Genomic DNA, 20518 nt, shown 5'->3' with positions numbered 1-20518 from the left:
ATCCTGAGTTGGATGTGACCCACAAGGATCACAGTGTCCAACTCCTCAAAGTTAATGCTTTTAGAAGGTCCAGTCCCTCCTTTTACTTTTTATGTTAAACCTGACAGTAAAATTTCTGCCCTCATCAGTGCATCCAGATTCCTCCCACAGGAAGACTTAAAGGTTTTGGGCTTGTTAACCACAAGCTGAATGCAAGGAATAAGTATGCAGAGATGGACAGCAGCTTAATTAACAAACTATGAATCAACTGAAAGTCAATCTATGTGCCAAGACCTTCACCGGTAAAATATATTGATATTCATTCTTGGTAATGATTCTTACTGCTGTTGATGAGGAAAACAATAGAAAATAGTGACCATACGCAGGATCAGTATTCCTCTCCTTCAGGACATAAGACTGGCAAACAAACTCATGTGCAAGATGTACAAAAAATACTAGTTTTTTTCAGAAATGTAAAAAAAAAAAAGTTATAATTAGCCAGGGTCCCCCAAGAGATTACAGTATTTAGCTTGCAGTTGATGGAGAGTTTAACTAGTTTTACATTACAGTAAGGTAATATTTGTACAAAATCACGATGCACTGCTCTTATTTCTTCACAAGATACACAAACTACATATTTCACATTGCTTTTAAGTTTGGCAAGACATTAAGGAACGAGCTCATAGAGCAAAGATAAAACTAGGCACATGTAATTACAGTGCTGAACTCTCCTAATATAGTGCTGTCTGTTTTATTTTTTTAAAGTTATGCAGACTGTTACTAGGTATAATGTTCCATAAGTCTTATTCTGTTCCTGCTGAACAGCGTAAGAGCTTTAATGCTGATGAAGATAAAAGCTATGCTGATTAAATGCCTGGAAACATCACGTGTACAGTATCTGGCTGCAAATTTATTAACTTGTCAGGGAACCACCAAGCAATAAAACCACAGAACTGTGCTTCACCACTCTTTCTTCAACCTGTCCTATTTAATTGAATGGTAAACCACATCTTGCCCTTCCTTCTGGCTTGGCTCAACTACTGTTTGTAAAATTCCCCTCTCTGGTGATAGAAAAAGGAACTAGAACCTTACAAATACAATCTCTCATTTCCAGGACCTACACAGAAGAACCTTTTTCAGTAAGCTCCTTTTCAAGTACCTCATCAGACAAATTATCTCTTAATGGAAGGGGTCTATGTAGCAAACACTGGATCAGAAGTGAAGAACGCCTCCACTACTATTCTATCTAATGGAAAATCAGCTGAAAATGCAACTGACTCCTGTCATTACCCAAATTAGGGGAATTTGTCCTTTATCTATTCTAAAGCACACATAATGTCAAAATGTAAAATGGACATGGCTACTTTTTTCTTGCTGAATTAAGATAACACCTATGGTTGTAGGGAACTAAGTCTGGCCTTTTCTTTAGATAACATTTAGTTATTCTGTTTTGATAATCAAAATGCTAAAAGTAAAATATTAGTCTTGATGTATGTTACAGTCCTAGTATGTTACAGAAAAATCTGCATTTAAGCAAACCATTTTTTCCCACCTCCAATCACATATACTAAATAAAATGTACAACATACCTCGTCCATCCACAGTGATACCTACTCCACTGCTGCACAGGCCATGAAACTCCGCTAATCATTGGAGCAAGAGATGTTGGGGGAAATAAAAAAAGTAAATTATTTGCAGAGTTGTGCTTTTTTAATCCTAAAATAAATCCACTTGTTTCTTTTTCAAAATAAATTTCTACAATTTCAGTAATAAAATGTCAGTGTGCACATGAATTACCTATAGCTAAATGCAATAGTAACATTCCACCCTGAACTTTTGCACATATTCAAAACCAAAATATGGTAACAAGAATGAAACACAGGAGTGATTTCATTATAGTCTTGACAGCACCGTCTCCCTCTGATATTACTTTCAACCATAGTGCCAGTTTTTCTTCACTCTTCACTCCTAAAGTTTCTGCTGTCACAGAAAACAACATGGAATGGAACTACCATCCAAGACTACTCATCTCAATTCTGTTTGCAGGTCTTTTTTTTTATTCAGTGTCCATGCTTGTTTGAAGAACTGATTTCTATACATTATATATTTCTAAAGTGAACACAAGACATCCTCTTACACTAGATTTATCAAACTAGGAAATGTACAGATTTATCAGAGACATCTCTTTGCCTACTCGTTATTTAGAGTCAACACTAAATTCAAGAATCCAGTTTCATTCATAGGACTCATGTTCCTTCTTTATCAGTTTTGTCACAGTCTGGGCAGCTCTGTAATTTGGTTTGCCACAAATGTTACAATGCATAAAAACACTCAAGAGGGAATATCAGAGAGTCTGTTTTTCTTAAAAGGAGAAACAACTTTCGGTGTACAATTCTATTAAGTAAAGTATTCTTTTCTCCTAAATGTAAGAAATAAATGAGTTCTTGGTCTGAATAAGATTATTATTTTTATTTATTTATTTATTTATTTTAACAGTATTTGAAGAAATATAACATTTTACCTGAGTTTTTCGCAGGGCAGGGGTGACATGGCTCTCCAAAACCATAGTCAGGATTGGCACAGCAACATTCAGATTTTGTCACAGCACCAGGGAAAGGACGAATGCATGATCCTTTTTTGATACCTCCATAGCATGTGCTACGCATATGAGTATCTAACAAAGGGAAAGTAAATAAATATTTCTTTAGGCCCCAAGTGAAATGGATGTACACCATCTATGAAAGGGATCTGCAGGTATTGCTGACAGCAGGCTCCACATTAGTCAGAATGGTAGAAAATTCTGTTAGATGGCTTTTAAAATGTTTTGTTATTGTTGTATCTGCTATTTATTTGTTTTTCTTGTTTGTTTTTTGTTTGTTTGTTTGTTTCTAATTGGACATTTCAGGGTCAGATGCCTGTTGCACAAATGTTTATAGGATAACATGAGCTACCTTCCAGCAAGAGTGTGAGTGGACAGTCAACCTAAATGTGCAATTGAGAACAGCAGGATACAGTGTAAGCAGTCTTTAGTTTTTACTTCTACACTTCTAGAGACACCTGCTAGGATGTCAGGTATCTACAGACTAGGACAGAGCATGGCTTTAATTATATTCCTTGTTGAACTCCTGGTAAAACTATGATACACTGTCATCTGAACATGAGTCTCAGTTCACTTAAATCAAAGAGGATCCGAGGGAATCCAGATAGATGCCTGCTTAAACATGTCCCCAAAACAACAAAGAAATTTGCACTAAAAATACAATTTTTAGTGCAATTCCAATGAGAACTGGCAGTTTCTTATGTGTTCTGCCTGCTGTTAGCTGTAAGCGGGTTCCTGCAAAATGGCATAGCCTGTACATAAAATGTTGTCCATAGTCCCCCATAGGACAAGTAGTTCTGGAGCACAGCTAAATGCAGCCCAGATTTCAGGTCTCATTCCTTGCCAAGAGCCTAGGTGAAGCCAGTACAATTCACTTGCACTTGACAGCAGGAAAAGTTTTTTATGCTTGACAACAGTGAAGTGTTATTGCACAAGAAAAGTCTGCTCACGTTCCCTGCAAAACAGTTGCACCACGTCCTTTTCCTCCGTATCTGGAAAGTCCAGATGTCAATCTGCCATGCTCTGCTATGAATAAAAGAGCTCTGATTGCTGTCTTCTCACAGAAGTGAAGGTTTTCCCCCAGTTACGTGTCCAGGAGAAAATGAAGAAGCAATTCAAGATGCCATGAGGGGAAATTTTCAGTGAGAGAAAAGATCAGACATTGTGGAAGTACTCTATAGGAAGGTCTTCAAAATGTAAAGGTGGAAAGCAGCTGAGGGAAGGTACAGATGCCATATATTAGGAGGAAGCAAGCGCTTTTTCAACAGAGTTATAAAAGACCGAGCAACCTGGAGGAGAATTTCCTCGCTAATTATAGGAAAGCAGTGATCTACACTGACAGTGATTCACAGTGTCCATGAAGAAGGAATACATAAGCTGGTTCTTCAAGTTCAAAAGCAATACTATGACAGGAAGAATGTTCTCCCAGGGCTGTGTTTATCATGCTCCATCTGTACATCAGATTGAGCACCCTGATAAGCGTAAGTTTGCTGTGTCAAATAGTTCTGACCACACACCTGCTCAGATCCCTAAGTAGTTCAATCAGCATCATTTCTGCTGGAGAACTTACTGTATGCCCTGAACCACATCATGGCAGTTTTGTAACCATGTTCTTGTCTCTGGGATTTTATTCCGTATGTTTCTGGAGGATGGCTTGGAAGATCACTTCTAGACTCCCAAACTGTGTAGTGAAGCACTTCAGCACCTGACATATTATCACCGCTGTATTTGTGGTCAGGGTGTGGTGAACCAGTGGTTGACCTATTCTCACTGAAAGCCACTGCACTTATCCACTTATCCAGACATCTTAGAAGGCTAAATCATGCAATACTCATTGCAGTCACTGTCAAATAACCAAACACACTAGAACTAAACTTAGCTATTTTGTCCTGGATGGTTGTATTTGGGCAGAGATGTGAAACGCAGACTGAATCATAACTAGAAGTGCCTCAGCAGAGAACAAAGAACATTGTACAAAGCTACAGTCACAGTCAGTGCAACTTCTGAGATGATACACATACACACAGAGCCAGCAGAGGTATCTTAGCATGAAGTTGCAGTTAGAAATATAGCCAAAACCAAGATGTGTGCAAATACTAACTTGGCTCTGAGTAGATATCTAACTGCTCCTTTTCCAAGCATTTGTTTTGCTTTGATGTACTTCCCTCTTCCTCCCCCAGACTTGTATAACATTTGGAGTTGACTCTACCATATTTATTAATGTTAAATAAAAGAGCAGTTTATTCCTTTATTCTACGAGCAATCCCATCAGATCAATGTTACTACTCAAAAGTAAAATAATGCTTAAATTAGAAGTTAGACTGTAGCCTCTACTTTTAAAATTACTATTGTTTTGATAATTGCCTCACGCATTTGTAAGATTACTGCTAGAAGGATGCTGCTCCATTTAACTTACTAACTCTCAGATTATAAATGCCCTTACTATGAATACATTTCTAGCATCCAGGTTGTCTTGTAATATATAAGACAGAAAAGCCAAACAGAGAACTCCTGCAGCTAAAACAGCGTGTGTAAATATATACATACACATAAAATAAGTACACAGCAAAGTGGCTCTGAAATTCCATTCTGAAGGTCATGTATAAGGACATTTCTGTTATGCACTATTAGAAATTTCCTCTTTTACTTTATACCTGGAATAATTACATCATCTTTTTAAAGAGAATATTCCAAACAAATCATGATTCTGCCTTACTATTTTTCCCATATTAAGGATATCTCCTGTTGAAAATCTAAGCATTTATGGTAAACCTTTAATCTATGATATGTGGAACCGAACATTTTCAAATAAAACATATTGTTCATAGGTGACAGCCAATTTGTGAAGTATTTCTGCTAGAACTGTGGCAGCATTAGGTAAATGGGAACACAGAAAACTGAGCACTGGATTGATTTGTTGCAGCTGTATCACTGACAAGGGTGAAGAATGAGGCCAACTTGGACCATGAAAAAGGTACTGAACAGCTTGTACTCAAATCTGGTATTGCTGCTGTGTCACCATGCAGTGAAATTCCTATATTAAAAACACAAAGCTTTTTCTCATATCTTTTCACTGCCTTTCTCCAAATGTTTAGTAAACTAGAAGAAAACAAACAACCTTGCCAGAGAACAATCCTTGTTTTTGTTGGTACAATTTTGATTACTAAAAAATCTCATTAGTTTAAAATAACAAATACTTCCATTCCAACTGAATCTAAGAAACTGCTTTTTATTAAGATTATTTTAAAGCTATTCTGAGCTTCTAACATGCACTTCTTAAATTGAATTTATAACAGAAAGGATTAATTTGCACAGGTACTTGACAGAAATGCTTATACAAGATTTTTCTCTCAAGGATGATGAAATTCTGTGTGATATAAAATTTTAAAATGGGATTTAAAAATTATAAATTGATTGATAATAGCAACACAAGCATGCAGTATCTCACATCCCTTTTGTTGTAAAATAACCTTAAAATTCTGTGATTAAGTTTGACATTTTATCTGGACACATGCAAATTAGACAAATACACGCATCCATCAGCAGGAATAGTCATAGCACTGGTTAATATCTGTATCTACTGCAGAGGTAAGCCAAAGGTTTGCTCTCTGCTTTCACTGCTCCATGAATCTGTTATATATCATGACTTAAGCCACTTAACTGATACAATACCAGCTCCAATAGCAGTCCAGTAGCCAGCAGCAAAACAGAAGTTGGTGCCCTGTGCTACCAGAGTTGCACTTTTCACTCTTGGAGGCACCGTTATAGGCACACTCCCCTTCTAGAACTTAAAAGCACACCTATGCACTGAATGGAATTCGGGTTTTCAATATGTCCAATGATAGCTACGTTCATGAGAACAGTGGTTTAGGAAACACAGTAGAAGTGAAGGGTAAAAATAACTTCTCATGTGGATTGGCCAAAGCTGATTTGAAAAACTCAGCAGTATCACAGTAGCTACTGCATGTAGAACAATCATTCTCAAAGACTTTGGAATAATTCATTCCACATTAGTGATTAGAAATAAAGAAATGGATTGAATAACTCTAGCCCTCTACCTTCTATTCTTCATCAGGTTGGAAATGCTACTCTTTCCTCTGGAAAGCTCTAGAGAGGAACTTATGGTAGAGCACCAAATGGAGCAAGATAAAGAATCCCTTTATTGTCAACCCAGCTTAGTGCATTATATCAAAGGTTATTCATCAGTAGATCAGAAAGGATACACCTCAAAAACAGATACTAGGTAGGAGTAACAGGTAAACAAGAGGTGGCACCAGCCTGATTTCACAAAAGAATATAAGCTTCTTGACTTTTAAGACTGAGTTTATGTGATAGATTTCTCGATAATCAGCAATAAAGACACTGGATTTCACAGATTCTACTAATCTAATTTTTGCTCTTTCTCTTGCTAAAGCTTAATCTTTTATAATACTGTAGTAGAGCGAGAATGTTTCCAGATTAGAGAAAGATAAGAAAACGAGAGTACAAAAATATTAGTGTCCCAATCAGGAGATGTACTTCCTTTTGTGATCTGAAATAGAAGTTGTGCAACTGAATATAATTCTGAATGTGTATATATGTGTATGTAGATACATGGAAACAGACACATAACAGAGCAAAACAAAAGAAAAAGATCAATTTTATTTGAGTAAAAGACCTCTTTTAATTCTTTTTGTTTGTTTTAATTCTGCAGCTGATGTCAACGTTACCCAGAAGGATAATATAATGCATAGGTCCCCACACCTTCCAATTAAAAAAAAAAAATCTCACTCACCTACACATACACGACCATCAACTCCAACAGCCAAGCCAGGTGGACATTCACATCGAAAGGATCCTTCAGTATTTATACAATGACCATTCATGCAAATTCCTGATGTCTGGCATTCATCAATGTCTATAAGGGGGAAGCACAATTCAATAACACATTTGCTGTTTAAGCAAGTTTAAAGTAAGTGTTTTAGAACATACTGTCTATATGATAGCAAATGAATCAGTAATACATCCTAGTTCTGTTTCTAATAAAGTCTCATCTCGGAATCATACTAAGTAATCAAAACTCCAGCTGAGCATTAAAATGTCAGAAAAAACTTTATGGAGCAGCAAGGTACTTCAAATTAAGCAAAATTAGTGATAAATGTTATTTTTTGTTCATCTTCTGATATTGTAAAGGAAAAACTTATCATATAATATCCCTATGATAGTAAACTTTAATTTAAAATAATTTTTAATGGTTGTCAATTTCTAAGTGAATATCCCAGTTATATATGTGTATTAAGACAAACACAAATGATATAAACAATTCAACTTCAAAGCAGAAAACTAACATATTTACATGATTCTGTACCTCCAAGAAATGCTTCACACTCAACTTTTACTGGATGCAGTAGGCATTTTCCAATACTTAACTTAAACAGAAACTAAATCAGACTCCATTTTTAAAACATTTTATGCAACGTTTCCACAGTCTCATTTAAAAAGAATTCTAACTCTATATAACAAACATGGTGTCTTGAATTCTGAATTGCTAGAATAGCGGTATAGAAGGAATACTTGTGTATGTTCAAAGTAAAACATTTTGACCCTTTTAAAATTCCTGTATCGCTACTCTTTCCACCGTTTTGTGAAGGGTCTGTTGCCGTGCACAATTATAATTCAAACCCAACCCTGCCCAGGTACTAGCGCATATGCATATTTTACTGCATTTAAAGTGGTTTCAAGATGTTTCAACCTAATTTATCATCTGTTGCAGTACTGTGTGGTGGTACTAAATCAGTTATTTCAAAAGAAAATTTTAAAATGTAATTTAAAGAACTATTTTCAGGAAGCTTAAGACATCTTCAGAAACAAATAAGTAAGATACTAGTATGATATCAAATCAATCTGATGAGACTGACATTTTTTCATGAATGAAAATGCAGGAAAAGCTGTCTCATTCAAAGCTGTCTTAATGTTTTACTCCACAGTTGTACCTACCAGTACAGTAGCGCCCATTTGGAGCCAGAACAAATCCTGGTTTGCAGATGCATTTAAAACTCCCATCCTCATTTATGCACATCCCATTTAAACACATGTTTGTAGTTGTACACTCATCATGGTCTGCAAAGCATTGCAAAGAGAACTGTTTATACCTCTTCACCTCCAAAAAAATGACACAGTGTAAATAAGCCCTCAGGGGAGATATGACAGACTCCTTCAATTTAGGAATAAATTATTCTCATAACTGATGAAACACCTGAAATTTTCATTTTATACACAAAGCAGCAAATGTGTACACCATCATAATAAGCTGTTTTGTGTGTTTCAGCAGACTGTGCATGGAATACAGTGCATAATTCTTTATTATGTGAAAGGATAAAAAGCTTCAACCACCTGTTCTAATTAAGAGCTTGCTGCAAACTGCTTTTTATCTTTTTGAAGATTTTTTAACACAGTATGGCCAATACAAAAACAATTCCTTCAGCAGAGCTGATATAGGAAGCACTTACTACGAAGCTTTAGGAAAAAATGCTATTCCTGGCACTGAGCTACCTGTGTCTCCTGAGGTGTAGCTTTGAAAACAAAAATGACATCAGACACTATTTGAAAGCACACTCTTTCATACAATATCTATTTGACTGAAGAGGCTTAAGTTCACATCAGGTCATGTCTTATTTCACAAAAGATAACGAGCACTATGAAGAACAATTTCTACAATCACCAAATCAGTGCATGTAATATATGAAGAAGAGTTCTTACCCACACAGTTTTTTCCATCTGTAGTCAGTTCAAATCCAGCATTGCAAATACACTGAAAACTTCCATCAGTGTTTACACATCGACCGTTTTTACAAAGGACACCATTCTGGATGCACTCATCTATATCTAGGGGAAAAAAAAAAAAAAAAAGAAGAAAAAAAAAGGGAAAAGTTACCGTAAAACAAAAATGCATACAGTGACAATAACTGCTTTGAAAAATGCAGGGATGTTTCTTATATATTAAAAATAGTATCTTGCAAACTTGTACAATAAACCTCTGGCAGTGGTGCTCAACAATTACATTAAAAGCAACTCTAAAAACCTGTCCACACGTTCATCTTCTTCCATATATAAATGCAAACTTGTATAATAATAGTCTGTTTCCTAATTTTTTGTAGAATTCTTGGTTAGAATGGACTGGTCAAGTAGCAGGTATTTCAGCATAATGGAATGACATGATTAGCAAAATGGTAGCCCAGAACAAGGATTCCAATTAATACAAAGTCTACTGGAATTTACTGAAATAGCACTAGAGACTACTTTGAACATGATCTGATAGGAGTCAGAACATCTGCAATATTGGTAGACATGAAGCCAATTTTCTTACCAATGCAAGCTTGCTTGGTGGGAGTTCTCTGAAAACCTGCATGGCACTTGCAGTAATAGGAACCAGGTGTGTTGACACAATCTCCATTAGAGCATGGGTTGGACGTGCATTCATCAACATCTGTTGGCAGCACAGGGGAACATCAATCAACACACCATGTACACATCTTATCTTTCAAGACGAAAAGCTTCTAAGCGAAAAAGACACTAAACTGTAAAATCCTGAAACTTAAAGCTTATTCATGATACAAAAACATTACTTTCCTAAGAACACACAGATCTTACTGCAGCTAGCCTGATATTTTCAAGAAAGAAAGTGTCACTGCATCATTTGTGTGTGTCTTGGAGAAAGAAAAAAACAATGAAGTATGAGGATTTTGGGACACAGTATCTGACAGCTGCCTGGTAAAGCAATCCTTTGGTCAGCAGCCTCTTTTAACTGAATGACCACTTGTTCTACTTTAGAACAAAACCAGCACTAATCAAAACTGGCATTTTAAAAGCAGAGCAGATCTTGTCATATAAATCTGTGACTATATTAAAGGCTTATTGCAGAAATATGAGGAAGGGCCACAAACCAGAAGGGAGGATTCTTAATGAGACTGCAGTCTGTGTACCATATCTCAATTATGTAAGCTGCCTGGCAAACTCTGCCCCAGCTTGTTTTTATTCAGTAGTGAGAGTGGACCTTATTTTACTCTTCAAATCTTTTGGTTTTTTTTGGAGCAACAATATATATCTCAACCAGTTTAAATTTTAAGTAACTGATCAAAAATTACTCCCATTTGATAGAGGGCTCTGAAAACTTACAACCTTTCAAAAACCCTTCTCAGGTTTAAGTCACAGTGGCTTTCTATGAGTCAGTTGTGACTCTGGACTATGAAAGCTATTCCTAGCTCCAAAATGACACTGCTTGTTCTTCCTCATTATGCTCTCTGAAGCCCTCCACAAGCTCCCACCATTATCAGTTCTAGTTTTAAAACTCAGATCATTACAATTTGGAAATAATGACACTGAATTAGAGATTAAACTCATGAACAGTATTTTTTTCCAACAGAGGACATTCTGTTTTTCTGTGGTTTTCACTTACTGTTAAATAAATACACACTTCTTTAAAGTACTGCAACATGAATAACTAGATGATATATGTGTCAATTAAACCACAAGCAATACCACATACTTCACAGGATTTAATGTATACGGTTAAAACCAATGACATCAATATACACATCAATTAGATCTGGGATCACCCAAACCAATAATTTTGTGAGCTGGCTTGCAATACTCCTGGTGCTTACATACGATCAGATTGTTTTCAGTAAATAGTTAAGTAAATGGAAGTTAAAGAAATGGAAGAAACAAATACCTTCTCTTACACATATTTAGCTTATTCCTTTTTTCATATGCACCACTCCAGTAAAACCACAAGAATGAAGCAAGAAAAGAGAAATTCAGAACATTAAATACAATATCACCTTTTAACATTGCAAAAAAATGTGCTTAGTTATAGCAGTTTCCTGCCCTCAGGCTTCTCTACAGTGCCTGCTTGTTGGGATGCTCTTCCTCTTGAATAGGTACTTTCCCCTAGTGCTCAGCCAGTTTGGGAACAGAAGAGACCTGAGCATGATTCCTCCAGAACAATGTTCTCAGCTACCATAAACATGCTGAAATCTAAATCATATTTCATAGTAACATTTTGCCAAATTCTGTAATTCAAATGAGTTGACTGTATATTTACGTTGCTTTAGGACAGGGGAGGACAGAGGAAACATAAATAATAGATAAGGCACTCCTCTATACTGTTTGGTTTTCCCACAGAGAATTACGTTATTATAGGTCAATTAGCTTCATCTTTTAAAGAAACGTTCACGTTATAGATGGATCTCACTGTAAATTAATTTATAAATTCTACAGCAAGAATGCAATGTTCCTCTTTGAAATAGCTGACATAAGCTTAGAAAATCCCTGCAAAGCCTTGTGCGTGAGATGATTTCCCTATAAAATATGCACTTTAAGTTGTTCTTATTTTTATAAGCTGTTGGTAAAAAAGGGAAATGGCAAGTATATGTTAATATAAAGAAGTTGTTGGCCTTGAGTTTGCATGACAAACATGCATATCCAAGCACTGTAAACAGAAAGCATATGAGGCAGATATTTAACCCATTTCACTCTATCCCCAAGAACACCCCTTTTCAGTGACAAATATTTTCATCACTTTTTTCATCACTTACTTCACAATCATATCCCTTTCTCAGTGTTTCACCCGTAATACTTGTCAGAAGAGACAAAATGGAACTTCCAAAACCTGCTTAAGACTTACTGTGATGAGTGAAGATGCATTACAAACTTTAAAATACAGAAGTCTAGCTGTTCGGTAATACACATCTCAACAGACCACAGCTATTTGCCACTTTCAATGTAACTATGGTTTTATACAAGTTTTTATAAACAAAATTAATTAGATGTAGAAGTATTACAACCATGTACCAGTATGGGAAAATGACACATGCAGGTAACTTCCTGTCTAAAGTTCTGAGACAACACTGTGTGATTCACAGCAAACAGTACTCACAAACCAGCACTTCAGTGTGACACAATACAGTCTTATTACTTCTTTGCAGTACGATTAAAATGTAACAATGAAACAAAGCTGTGTTATCAAGATAAATGTTCATAAACTTTACCATCTCATAAAAGGTCTCCTGAACACTGCGTATACTGAATACTAAAAACCACTGAAAAATCAAAATAATTAGTAATGATTAGTTCAGATTACTTCAAAATGTCAGCTTTCAGGAGATGCTTAGAACCTTCCAGGATAGTTTCCCAAGAGCCAAGGTTCACCACAACTTGCAGATACTGATTACAGTAAAACAAAATTAATTGCTTCAACAAAAGGCAAGAACTCTAAACACAATGGAACCAAAGTATATCCAGGCAAGGCAGACTTATACCAACACTCCTATTCCTCAATTACATTGCACTTACTGTGGCCCAAGAATGTAGCAAGAGAATACATTCCTAGTATTTCTCAGGCAGAGATTAGTGGTCTATAAAACTTTTGCCAAAAGGAAAAAAGCTGATAAAAGATGAGTTTGCTGTATTTATTACAGATAACAATTTAGAGGATGAACCCTAACACTCTCCAAGTACACAAAAGACCAGAGAAAAAGGTACTAAACTGCTTTCCTTACAATCCTGTGGATAACACAAGAAATAATTTGCTGGCATTTTCCCCAAAACTGAGTTTAAACTGGTATAGAAGTTCTGAAAGCTCCACAGAAGAGGAAAGCACTGCAGCTGCCTGGGAAAAGTGGAATCTCCCACCCTGGAACATTTCTAAGAGGTTGTACAAAGAATAGTCAGGAATTATGTACCTGTAACTATTCTCTGGTTCGTGTGAAGAGACTAAGAGAATCCATGAATTTTCAAGGTCATTATATTACAGAATCTCAAAACATCCAGTGTTGGAAGGAACCTCAAAGACCATCTAGTTCCTGCTCCCCACCATGGGAAAGGTTGCCACCCACTGGATTTATATTCCTGGGGCCTCATTCTACCCATCCTTGAAAACTCCCAGGAATGAGGCATCCACAATTTCTCTGGGCAACACATTCCATTGCCTCACCACCCTGTGAGTAAATAATTTCTGTATAACATCTAACCTAGATTTCTCCTCTTTTATTTTAAAGCCATTCACCATTGACCCATCATTATCAGACCATGTATAAAGTCAGACTCCTTCCAGTTTATATGCTTCTCTCAAGTACTGGAAAGCCACAATGAAACTTCCCTGAAGCCTTCTCTTTTCCAACCTAAACAAGCACAACTCCCTCAACCTTTCTTCGTAAGAGAGGCTTCAGCCCTCTGATGATCTTTGAGGCACTCCTCTGGACCCACACTAGCAGCTCCATGTCTTCTTGTGTTGGGGGCATTCAAGTCTATATTTCTCTGGTTTAGAGATGAGGTTGTGATGCAGGACCACGTGAAAGAGTTTGCTCAAGGTCCAAGCAGAAGACATCAGTTGCCCTTCCTTTGTCCACCAGTACTGTCACTCCATCATAGAAAGCTACCAGTCTGATCAGGCACAATCTGCCCTTGATGAAGCCATGCTATCAACAGTCATCTGCTTATCCCTCATGTGCTTTAAGAAGTGTTCTAGAAGGATCTTCCCAGGCACAGAGGTAAGAACTTAAGGCTATCCAGCCTGTAGTTTCCCAGATATTCCTTCCTCCTTTCTTAAAAACTGGAGTGATGTTTCCTTTTTTCCAGTCACCAGAGACTTTGTCTGACAGCCAGGACTTTTCAAATATGATAGACAGTGGCTTGGCAATCACATCAGCCAGTTCCTTCAATACCCTGTGATTTATGTCATAGAGCCCCATAAAAACATTCAGTTTCATGAGGTGTTCTCAGACTTGTTCTGCTTCTACAGTGGAGGGGACTTCAGTTCCCCGATCCTCACCTAGGGGTTCAGAGACATGAGAGGTGTGGGAAGCCTGACTGATAGTAAAAGCTGAAGCAGAGAACTCACTGAGTACCTCAGCTTTCCCCATGTCTGACTTCTCATCTATCTTGGCACATCTCTTCTGACCAGCGTACCTGTAGAATCCCTTCATACATGCCTTGTCAAGTTCAGTTCTATCTCAGCCTCATCTTCCCCTACCTCTAGTAGAGCCCCAGCACCAGATGTCTTTTTTGGTCCCTAATTTCAACCCACAAGCTCTCAACATGCTCGTGGCTGTTTCTGAGAGACAGTTCCCTGTATTCTGTCAACTTCATAACACAGAGAACAACTCACCCATCCCTCTTGCCATGCCTATCCTTTTTAAAAAGTTTGTAGCCCTCAATCGTAGTATTCCAGTTGTGAAATTTGCTCCTCCATGTTTCTGTGGTAGCAATTCAGTCACAGTTTTCTAACTGCACCACAGTTTCCATCTCCTCCTGTATATTGCCTATGCTGCATGCACTGGTGTACAGCCACTTTAGCTGGGGTACCAGCAGCATTACCTTCTTGGAGGAAACTCCCAATATCCTCTGGGACAAATCTGAGGTCTTCCATGGCTGTTTCCTAAAGTGACAGTGTTTCCTGGCTCTTCCTTTGCTATTCAGCAGTACAACCCTTTTCCCTATCAAATCTAGTTTGAAGTCCTGATGCTGAGCCCAGTCAGCTTGCTGGCAGTATATTACTGCCTCTCCTGTTCAGTCGTGTCCCGTCTGATGTCAACATGCCCGATCTATAAAGGATGCATCCGAGATCATAGCACCCACAACCTTTAGTGTGGCAACATCCGTGCAGTAACATGTTCAACTGGTCCATTCTCTTCCTTCTGCCTGGATCCCAGTTTCCAACTGGGATGATCAAGAAGAGCACTTCCTGTGATCCTGATCCCTTCAACATCTTCCGAAGGGACACATCAAATTGGCATGGGAAAGGGAAACAGTGACATCAATAACAAACAAGGGCATCCAATGTAAACTACTAATCAACTCTTGTCCAGTTTCACTTATCCAGAAGGCAATGCGCCAAGCCAGGTAAGACTGGAACTCAGTTTGCAATTCAGGGGGGAATGGAAAATATGCAATTCAGAGCTGCAGTAATTCCCTGCTTTTAGTGATGGTCTTGGATTATAACATTATTTCAATGACTCTAGTAAGTGAATAACAGTGAATAATAACAGATTTAAGAAATTTTTACTTACCAATACAATCACCATTTGCATCTTGCTTGTACCCCATGTTGCACTCACATCGGTAACTAGAGATGGTTGGTATACAACGTCCATTTAAACAAAGGTTGGGATGGTGCTTACAGATGTCTATTGTCTGATTGAGTATCGCTAATATAAAAAACAAACAAACAACAGGACACAAGACAAACATTTATATTTTCAAGTACAAGTAAACTTTACATATATGAAACATCATTTTGGGCTTTCAGTCAAGGAGGTGCTCTTGTAGAATGGGTAAGTTTATGTTTGGGAAAACAATGAAGGAGAATCATTTATTTTAAATGCTAAATATTTGGAAGTACTTTGGAATTTGGAGTTTTATTAGTGCTGACTAAGACAGATAGCAACTAGAAAATTCAAATGTTCATGGTCAAGTGGGAAGCCAATATGTGAGCTGTATAACTAGATAAACTGGCACAGAGTTAATATATGGTAGGTCAATGTAACGCTCTTACTATCAGGAGACTGTGATAAAGGCAAAACTTAGTCACAATAAGTCAAGTGGCAAGTGAAAACAACTTGTAAACACAAACCCAAAAAGGTGGCTATAGGCTCAAGGACTATCGAACTGAAGAAACAAAATCCATACATCTGAACTCCTGCTGGGAAAAGGACTTCCTAACCCTCTAATATGTCATTTAAGGTCTCCAGTATGTAGCTGCAAAGGCATGATCAGAAAACGTGTACAGAACACTATGCCATTTTCAGAATAAAAACAAAGCAGAAGAACAGAGAAAGAAAAAAAGAAAGAAAGAAAAAAAAAAGAATAAAAAAGTGATTAACAAGTAATCACAACACAAATACTTACTTAGCCCTGTTATTATTGGGCCATTTCCAGTGGCGGTCTGACCACCCGTTCCTACCCCTGCTCCACCTACACCTGGGGAAAAACCATTACTTCCAGGGATGGGAATGAATCCTGCTCCTCCTGGGCTGTAGCCATTGCCATTGCCACCGGGAAGGAATCCATTTCCTCCTGTCCCACCACCACCTCTGGAACCACCTCCAGCTGGCACACCATCCAAACAAAGCCTGCGGTGTTCATCTATTGAACAGGAACAACAAAAGAGGCATAAAGTAAATCAACTCTTCAAAGTCAGCTTATTAGGAAGATACAGATCTTTGTGCACTGCAGTAACCTCACTGTTTTTAATGTTATGTGTTCCCTCTCCCATTTCTAATCTCAAGGGAATGCCACAGTTGTGACAGGTGTTATTTAAGGAAGGCCACTAAGAATAGTAAAAAGAAACATCTTAATTTACAGCTGTATGTTTAAACCATCTTGTTGATATGTTTCCAACAGCATTAACTCCCTGATACCTCAGAGATTTTGATACAGATAAACTGAAAACACATTTCATGAGGGATGTGGAATATTGTCCTGTGTGTGCAGAGTTGAAAGAATAAATGAAATACTGATGCATTCCTAGTTCAAAGTAACATGAAATTTTATGGAAAGAGAGAGCAGCTGTTCCTTTAAATCGAAATGAACTATGGACCCTCAGAATCATTTCCTCTTTGAGCTTGACCACAAAATCTTCCCCATTTCCCGAGAACTATTTCCAATGTCAACAAAAGGATGCTAAAGAAACTAGTACCAAACAATAAAGGACCAGAAAAAAAATGGCTCACAGATGGAAATATCATTATTAAAAACACAAGAATGAGTAATAATCTTAATCTTTTTCTTTTTAGCCCACATTTGAAAGTAGTTTATAATGATCTCCAGCTCAAGTAGAAGGGAACAGCAAGGAGAAAACAAAACAAAACAACAAAAAGCCCCACCAGACCACTTACCGGATCCTCTAATAGGACACATCTCTGGAACAGATCCAATGGCCCAGCACCGGCCAGACTCACAGCAGCACTGCCTTTTGGTGAACCTACCAGGAAGTTCCTGGGCACAGCGGCCATTCACTAAGCTGGAGAAACAGGTACTTGCCCTCTGATCTGGAAGACAATTCAGAAAGAAAACGAGAAATAGTAATGTGAACTCTCAAAGCTACTTTCTGTTATTCAATTCATGTGAGCGCTAAAATGTTTGAAACATATTTAAAAACAAAGCATGACATCCAACAAGTATCTGAGGTGATCTGCATCAATCCATTCTATATTTAATTCACTTCATGGTCATTTAGTTTGAGTGATACTAGCCTTGTGTTAATCTAACATCTAGTTGTCAAACTCACCTTTCCTTCCAGTCATGACAAATACTCAATGTCTTTCACAGGCTATTCTGTGGAAAGGACTAGGTAACAGCTTGTCCATTGGCTTTGTCAACAGTCAGTACAGAAGTACTGGAAAGAATAAAAATCCTATAGATACTACATACAATTATTTCAGAATCTGTTGAGTAAGTTTTTAGAAGAATGCAAATAGCACCTTCTTTAGATTCAGATCCCAGCCAAGGAAGCTCCTATATATGGGACATAAGGACCTTGATAATTGCTCATTCTCCTTTACCTGTTCTTACCTTTTCTTGGTTTTGACAGGGCAAGTAAGAACAGGCACAGACTTAAACACACAAAGTTCCTCCTGAACATAATAAAATATGTTTTTACTGTGTAGGGGAGAGAGCCCTGTGAAAGGCTGCCCAAAGGCCGTGGGGTCTCCTCCCTAGTGATCTTCCAAAGTCATCTGGCCGTGGTCCTAGGCACCCTGCTCTGGGTATCCTTGTTAGAGCAAGGATTGCTCTGGATGGACTCAGAGGTCCCTGACAATTTCAACAGTTCTGTGACTGTTACTGTAGTCTCAACCACATCTATCCCTATTCACTACCAGTATTACCTACTAACAGCATCGCTGATAAACAGCCTGTAAAAGAACAGGGCAAATCCAGTAATAAAATTTGAAAAAACAGACTGTCAGCAACTAAGTATTTTATATCCCAGACTGCTCTACTACTAACAATCAAAAATAAGAGAAAAGATTGTATTTCAGTGTAGTCACAGAAAAATGGTTAGGACATTTTTATGCAATTGCTATACAAATGACTTGAAGAAAATAATGCTACTTGCTGAACAAACTTCTGCTAATGTACTGAAAGGAACCACACCTAGTTGATCAGTTTATTACCCTTGCTTCCAATGTAGCTTCAATATGACAAAGAATGGCTACAACAGGTTCCCAGACATAGTCACTGGAAAACAAATAAACCCATTCTACTTTAATGTATTCATTTCAAAAAGCTGCTAACTTTGAAATACTATGAGAATAAAGTAGGTATAAAAACTAGATATAAACAAAAATTGTAAATCAGTATTGGTCTTATTTAAATAACCAAAACCAGGAAATTTTGTTTTGCAGAACTCCTACCAAGTGTAGCCTCATCATCATAGAATTACCCAGGTGGGAAAAGACCTTGAAGATCATCAAGTCCAACCGCAGCCTGTTCATGCTCTGTAAGAGCATAATATGACATTTTGCCTTGAGTCATTTCACTGAAATTAACAACTTTTGAAGATAAAAAACACGCAAGAAGTCAGCTATTCATTTTCATCCAAGTATTTTCCAACATTTAACATAAGCAGTAAAACAACACAGTATACATGAGGCAGAATATAATTGTCCCCCTTTAGTCTGCCCTTCTGAGGTCCCATCTGGTGTTCTGCAACCAGGCTCAGGGCCCCCAGCACAGGAAGGATGCACAGCTGTTGAAGTAGGCCCTGTGAAGAAGTAGGTTGTGAAGCCTATCAGGGGGCTGGAGCACCCCTCCTACAAAGACAGGCTGAAAGAACCTGTCTTTCCATTGGCCTGGAAAATAGAAGGCTCCAGGGAGACCTCACTGCAGCCTTACAGTACTTGAGGGGAGCTCATAAACAGAAGATAACTTTTTACAAAGTCTAATAGTGAAGAGACAAAGAGTAATGGCTTTAAACTGAAAGGAGAGAGATGTAAGCTAGATTTTAGAAGGAAATTCTTTACTCAGAAGATGGTGCGCAGCTACTCAGGGAAGCTGTGGGTACCCTGTCCGTGGAGGAGCTCATGGCCAGGGTGCATGGACCCCTGGGCAGGTAAGGGCTCAGGACTGGGTGGGCTTTAAAGTCTTTTCCAGTTCAAGCCATTCTACGATTCTAAGGTAACCCTAAGATACAGTCTATATATACATAAAATATAGACAAACAGTTGCTAAGGTAAAAAAAGGATTTTTGTAATCACTGTCCCTCACTCCCAAAGCTATGTTTAAGAATTATTGTGAATATTTAGTTGAACATCAGGAGATTTCACTCATCTTAAAAAAAAAAAAAAAAAAAAAAAAAAAGCCAAAATATTTCATAGGCTCTGGAAAGTGAAGCAAAGAACTACAACACTAGTTATGGCAGAAGACTTGGATGAGAAGGGGCAACAAAGATTTCTTCTTTCAGCATGCTGAAGAACTGTTCACTCACACATTTTTAACCATAAAGCATTACTCTGCTTTAATCTCAAAAGTTGACAAAGATGCTGCAACATGCAAGAACAGCAGTAGCTGGGCCTGCACTAAGGAGCAGCACTAAGGAGCAGCACCAGGCTTCCTCAAAGCAGCAGCCATCCCACCTTGCAGAAAAACATCTACAGTTCCCCTGCACTATCAGCAAGATGCCTCCACTCCAGCTGCCTTCCCCTAGGACAGTTGGGGCAATAATATTTACTCATCTGAGGTGCCTGAAAGCATCTAAGTGGCTAACAGTACAAGGGCATCTTTCAAGCCATATCCTCGGTGTATTAACATCACACCTAAGATCCTGAAGTTTGCTCAAGCTAACAGGAAACATGGCTGATACAAAGGATACCAAGTAATACAAATAGAAACTATACACAAATTTCTGAAAAGCCCAATATCACAAAAACCAAGAAAATATAGCAACTAGAACATCAGAATATC

The 20518-nt window shown here is 37.8% G+C and overlaps 1 protein-coding gene across 2 annotated transcripts in view; it reads right to left on the bottom strand.

Annotated features, from left to right (window-relative positions):
* FBN2 (fibrillin 2) overlaps window positions 1-20518 on the bottom strand; it is a 155305-nt gene that overhangs the window by 75453 nt on the left and 59334 nt on the right. For both annotated transcript variants that reach the window (XM_072359077.1, XM_072359076.1), the window contains exons 9-17: window positions 17452-17604; window positions 16463-16699; window positions 15625-15762; window positions 9924-10043; window positions 9317-9442; window positions 8555-8677; window positions 7353-7475; window positions 2501-2653; window positions 1569-1622 (exon numbers count right to left, since the gene is read on the bottom strand). In XM_072359077.1, the coding sequence (XP_072215178.1) occupies window positions 1569-1622; window positions 2501-2653; window positions 7353-7475; window positions 8555-8677; window positions 9317-9442; window positions 9924-10043; window positions 15625-15762; window positions 16463-16699; window positions 17452-17604 (1227 nt within the window). The remainder of the gene's footprint in view (window positions 1-1568; window positions 1623-2500; window positions 2654-7352; window positions 7476-8554; window positions 8678-9316; window positions 9443-9923; window positions 10044-15624; window positions 15763-16462; window positions 16700-17451; window positions 17605-20518) is intronic.

The sequence above is a fragment of the Excalfactoria chinensis genome, chromosome Z, assembly GCF_039878825.1.
Source record: "Excalfactoria chinensis isolate bCotChi1 chromosome Z, bCotChi1.hap2, whole genome shotgun sequence".
NCBI classification, from domain to species: domain Eukaryota; kingdom Metazoa; phylum Chordata; class Aves; order Galliformes; family Phasianidae; genus Excalfactoria; species Excalfactoria chinensis.
Note: the sequence above shows the minus strand (reverse complement) of the source record. Positions and strands in the feature narration are given on the sequence as shown.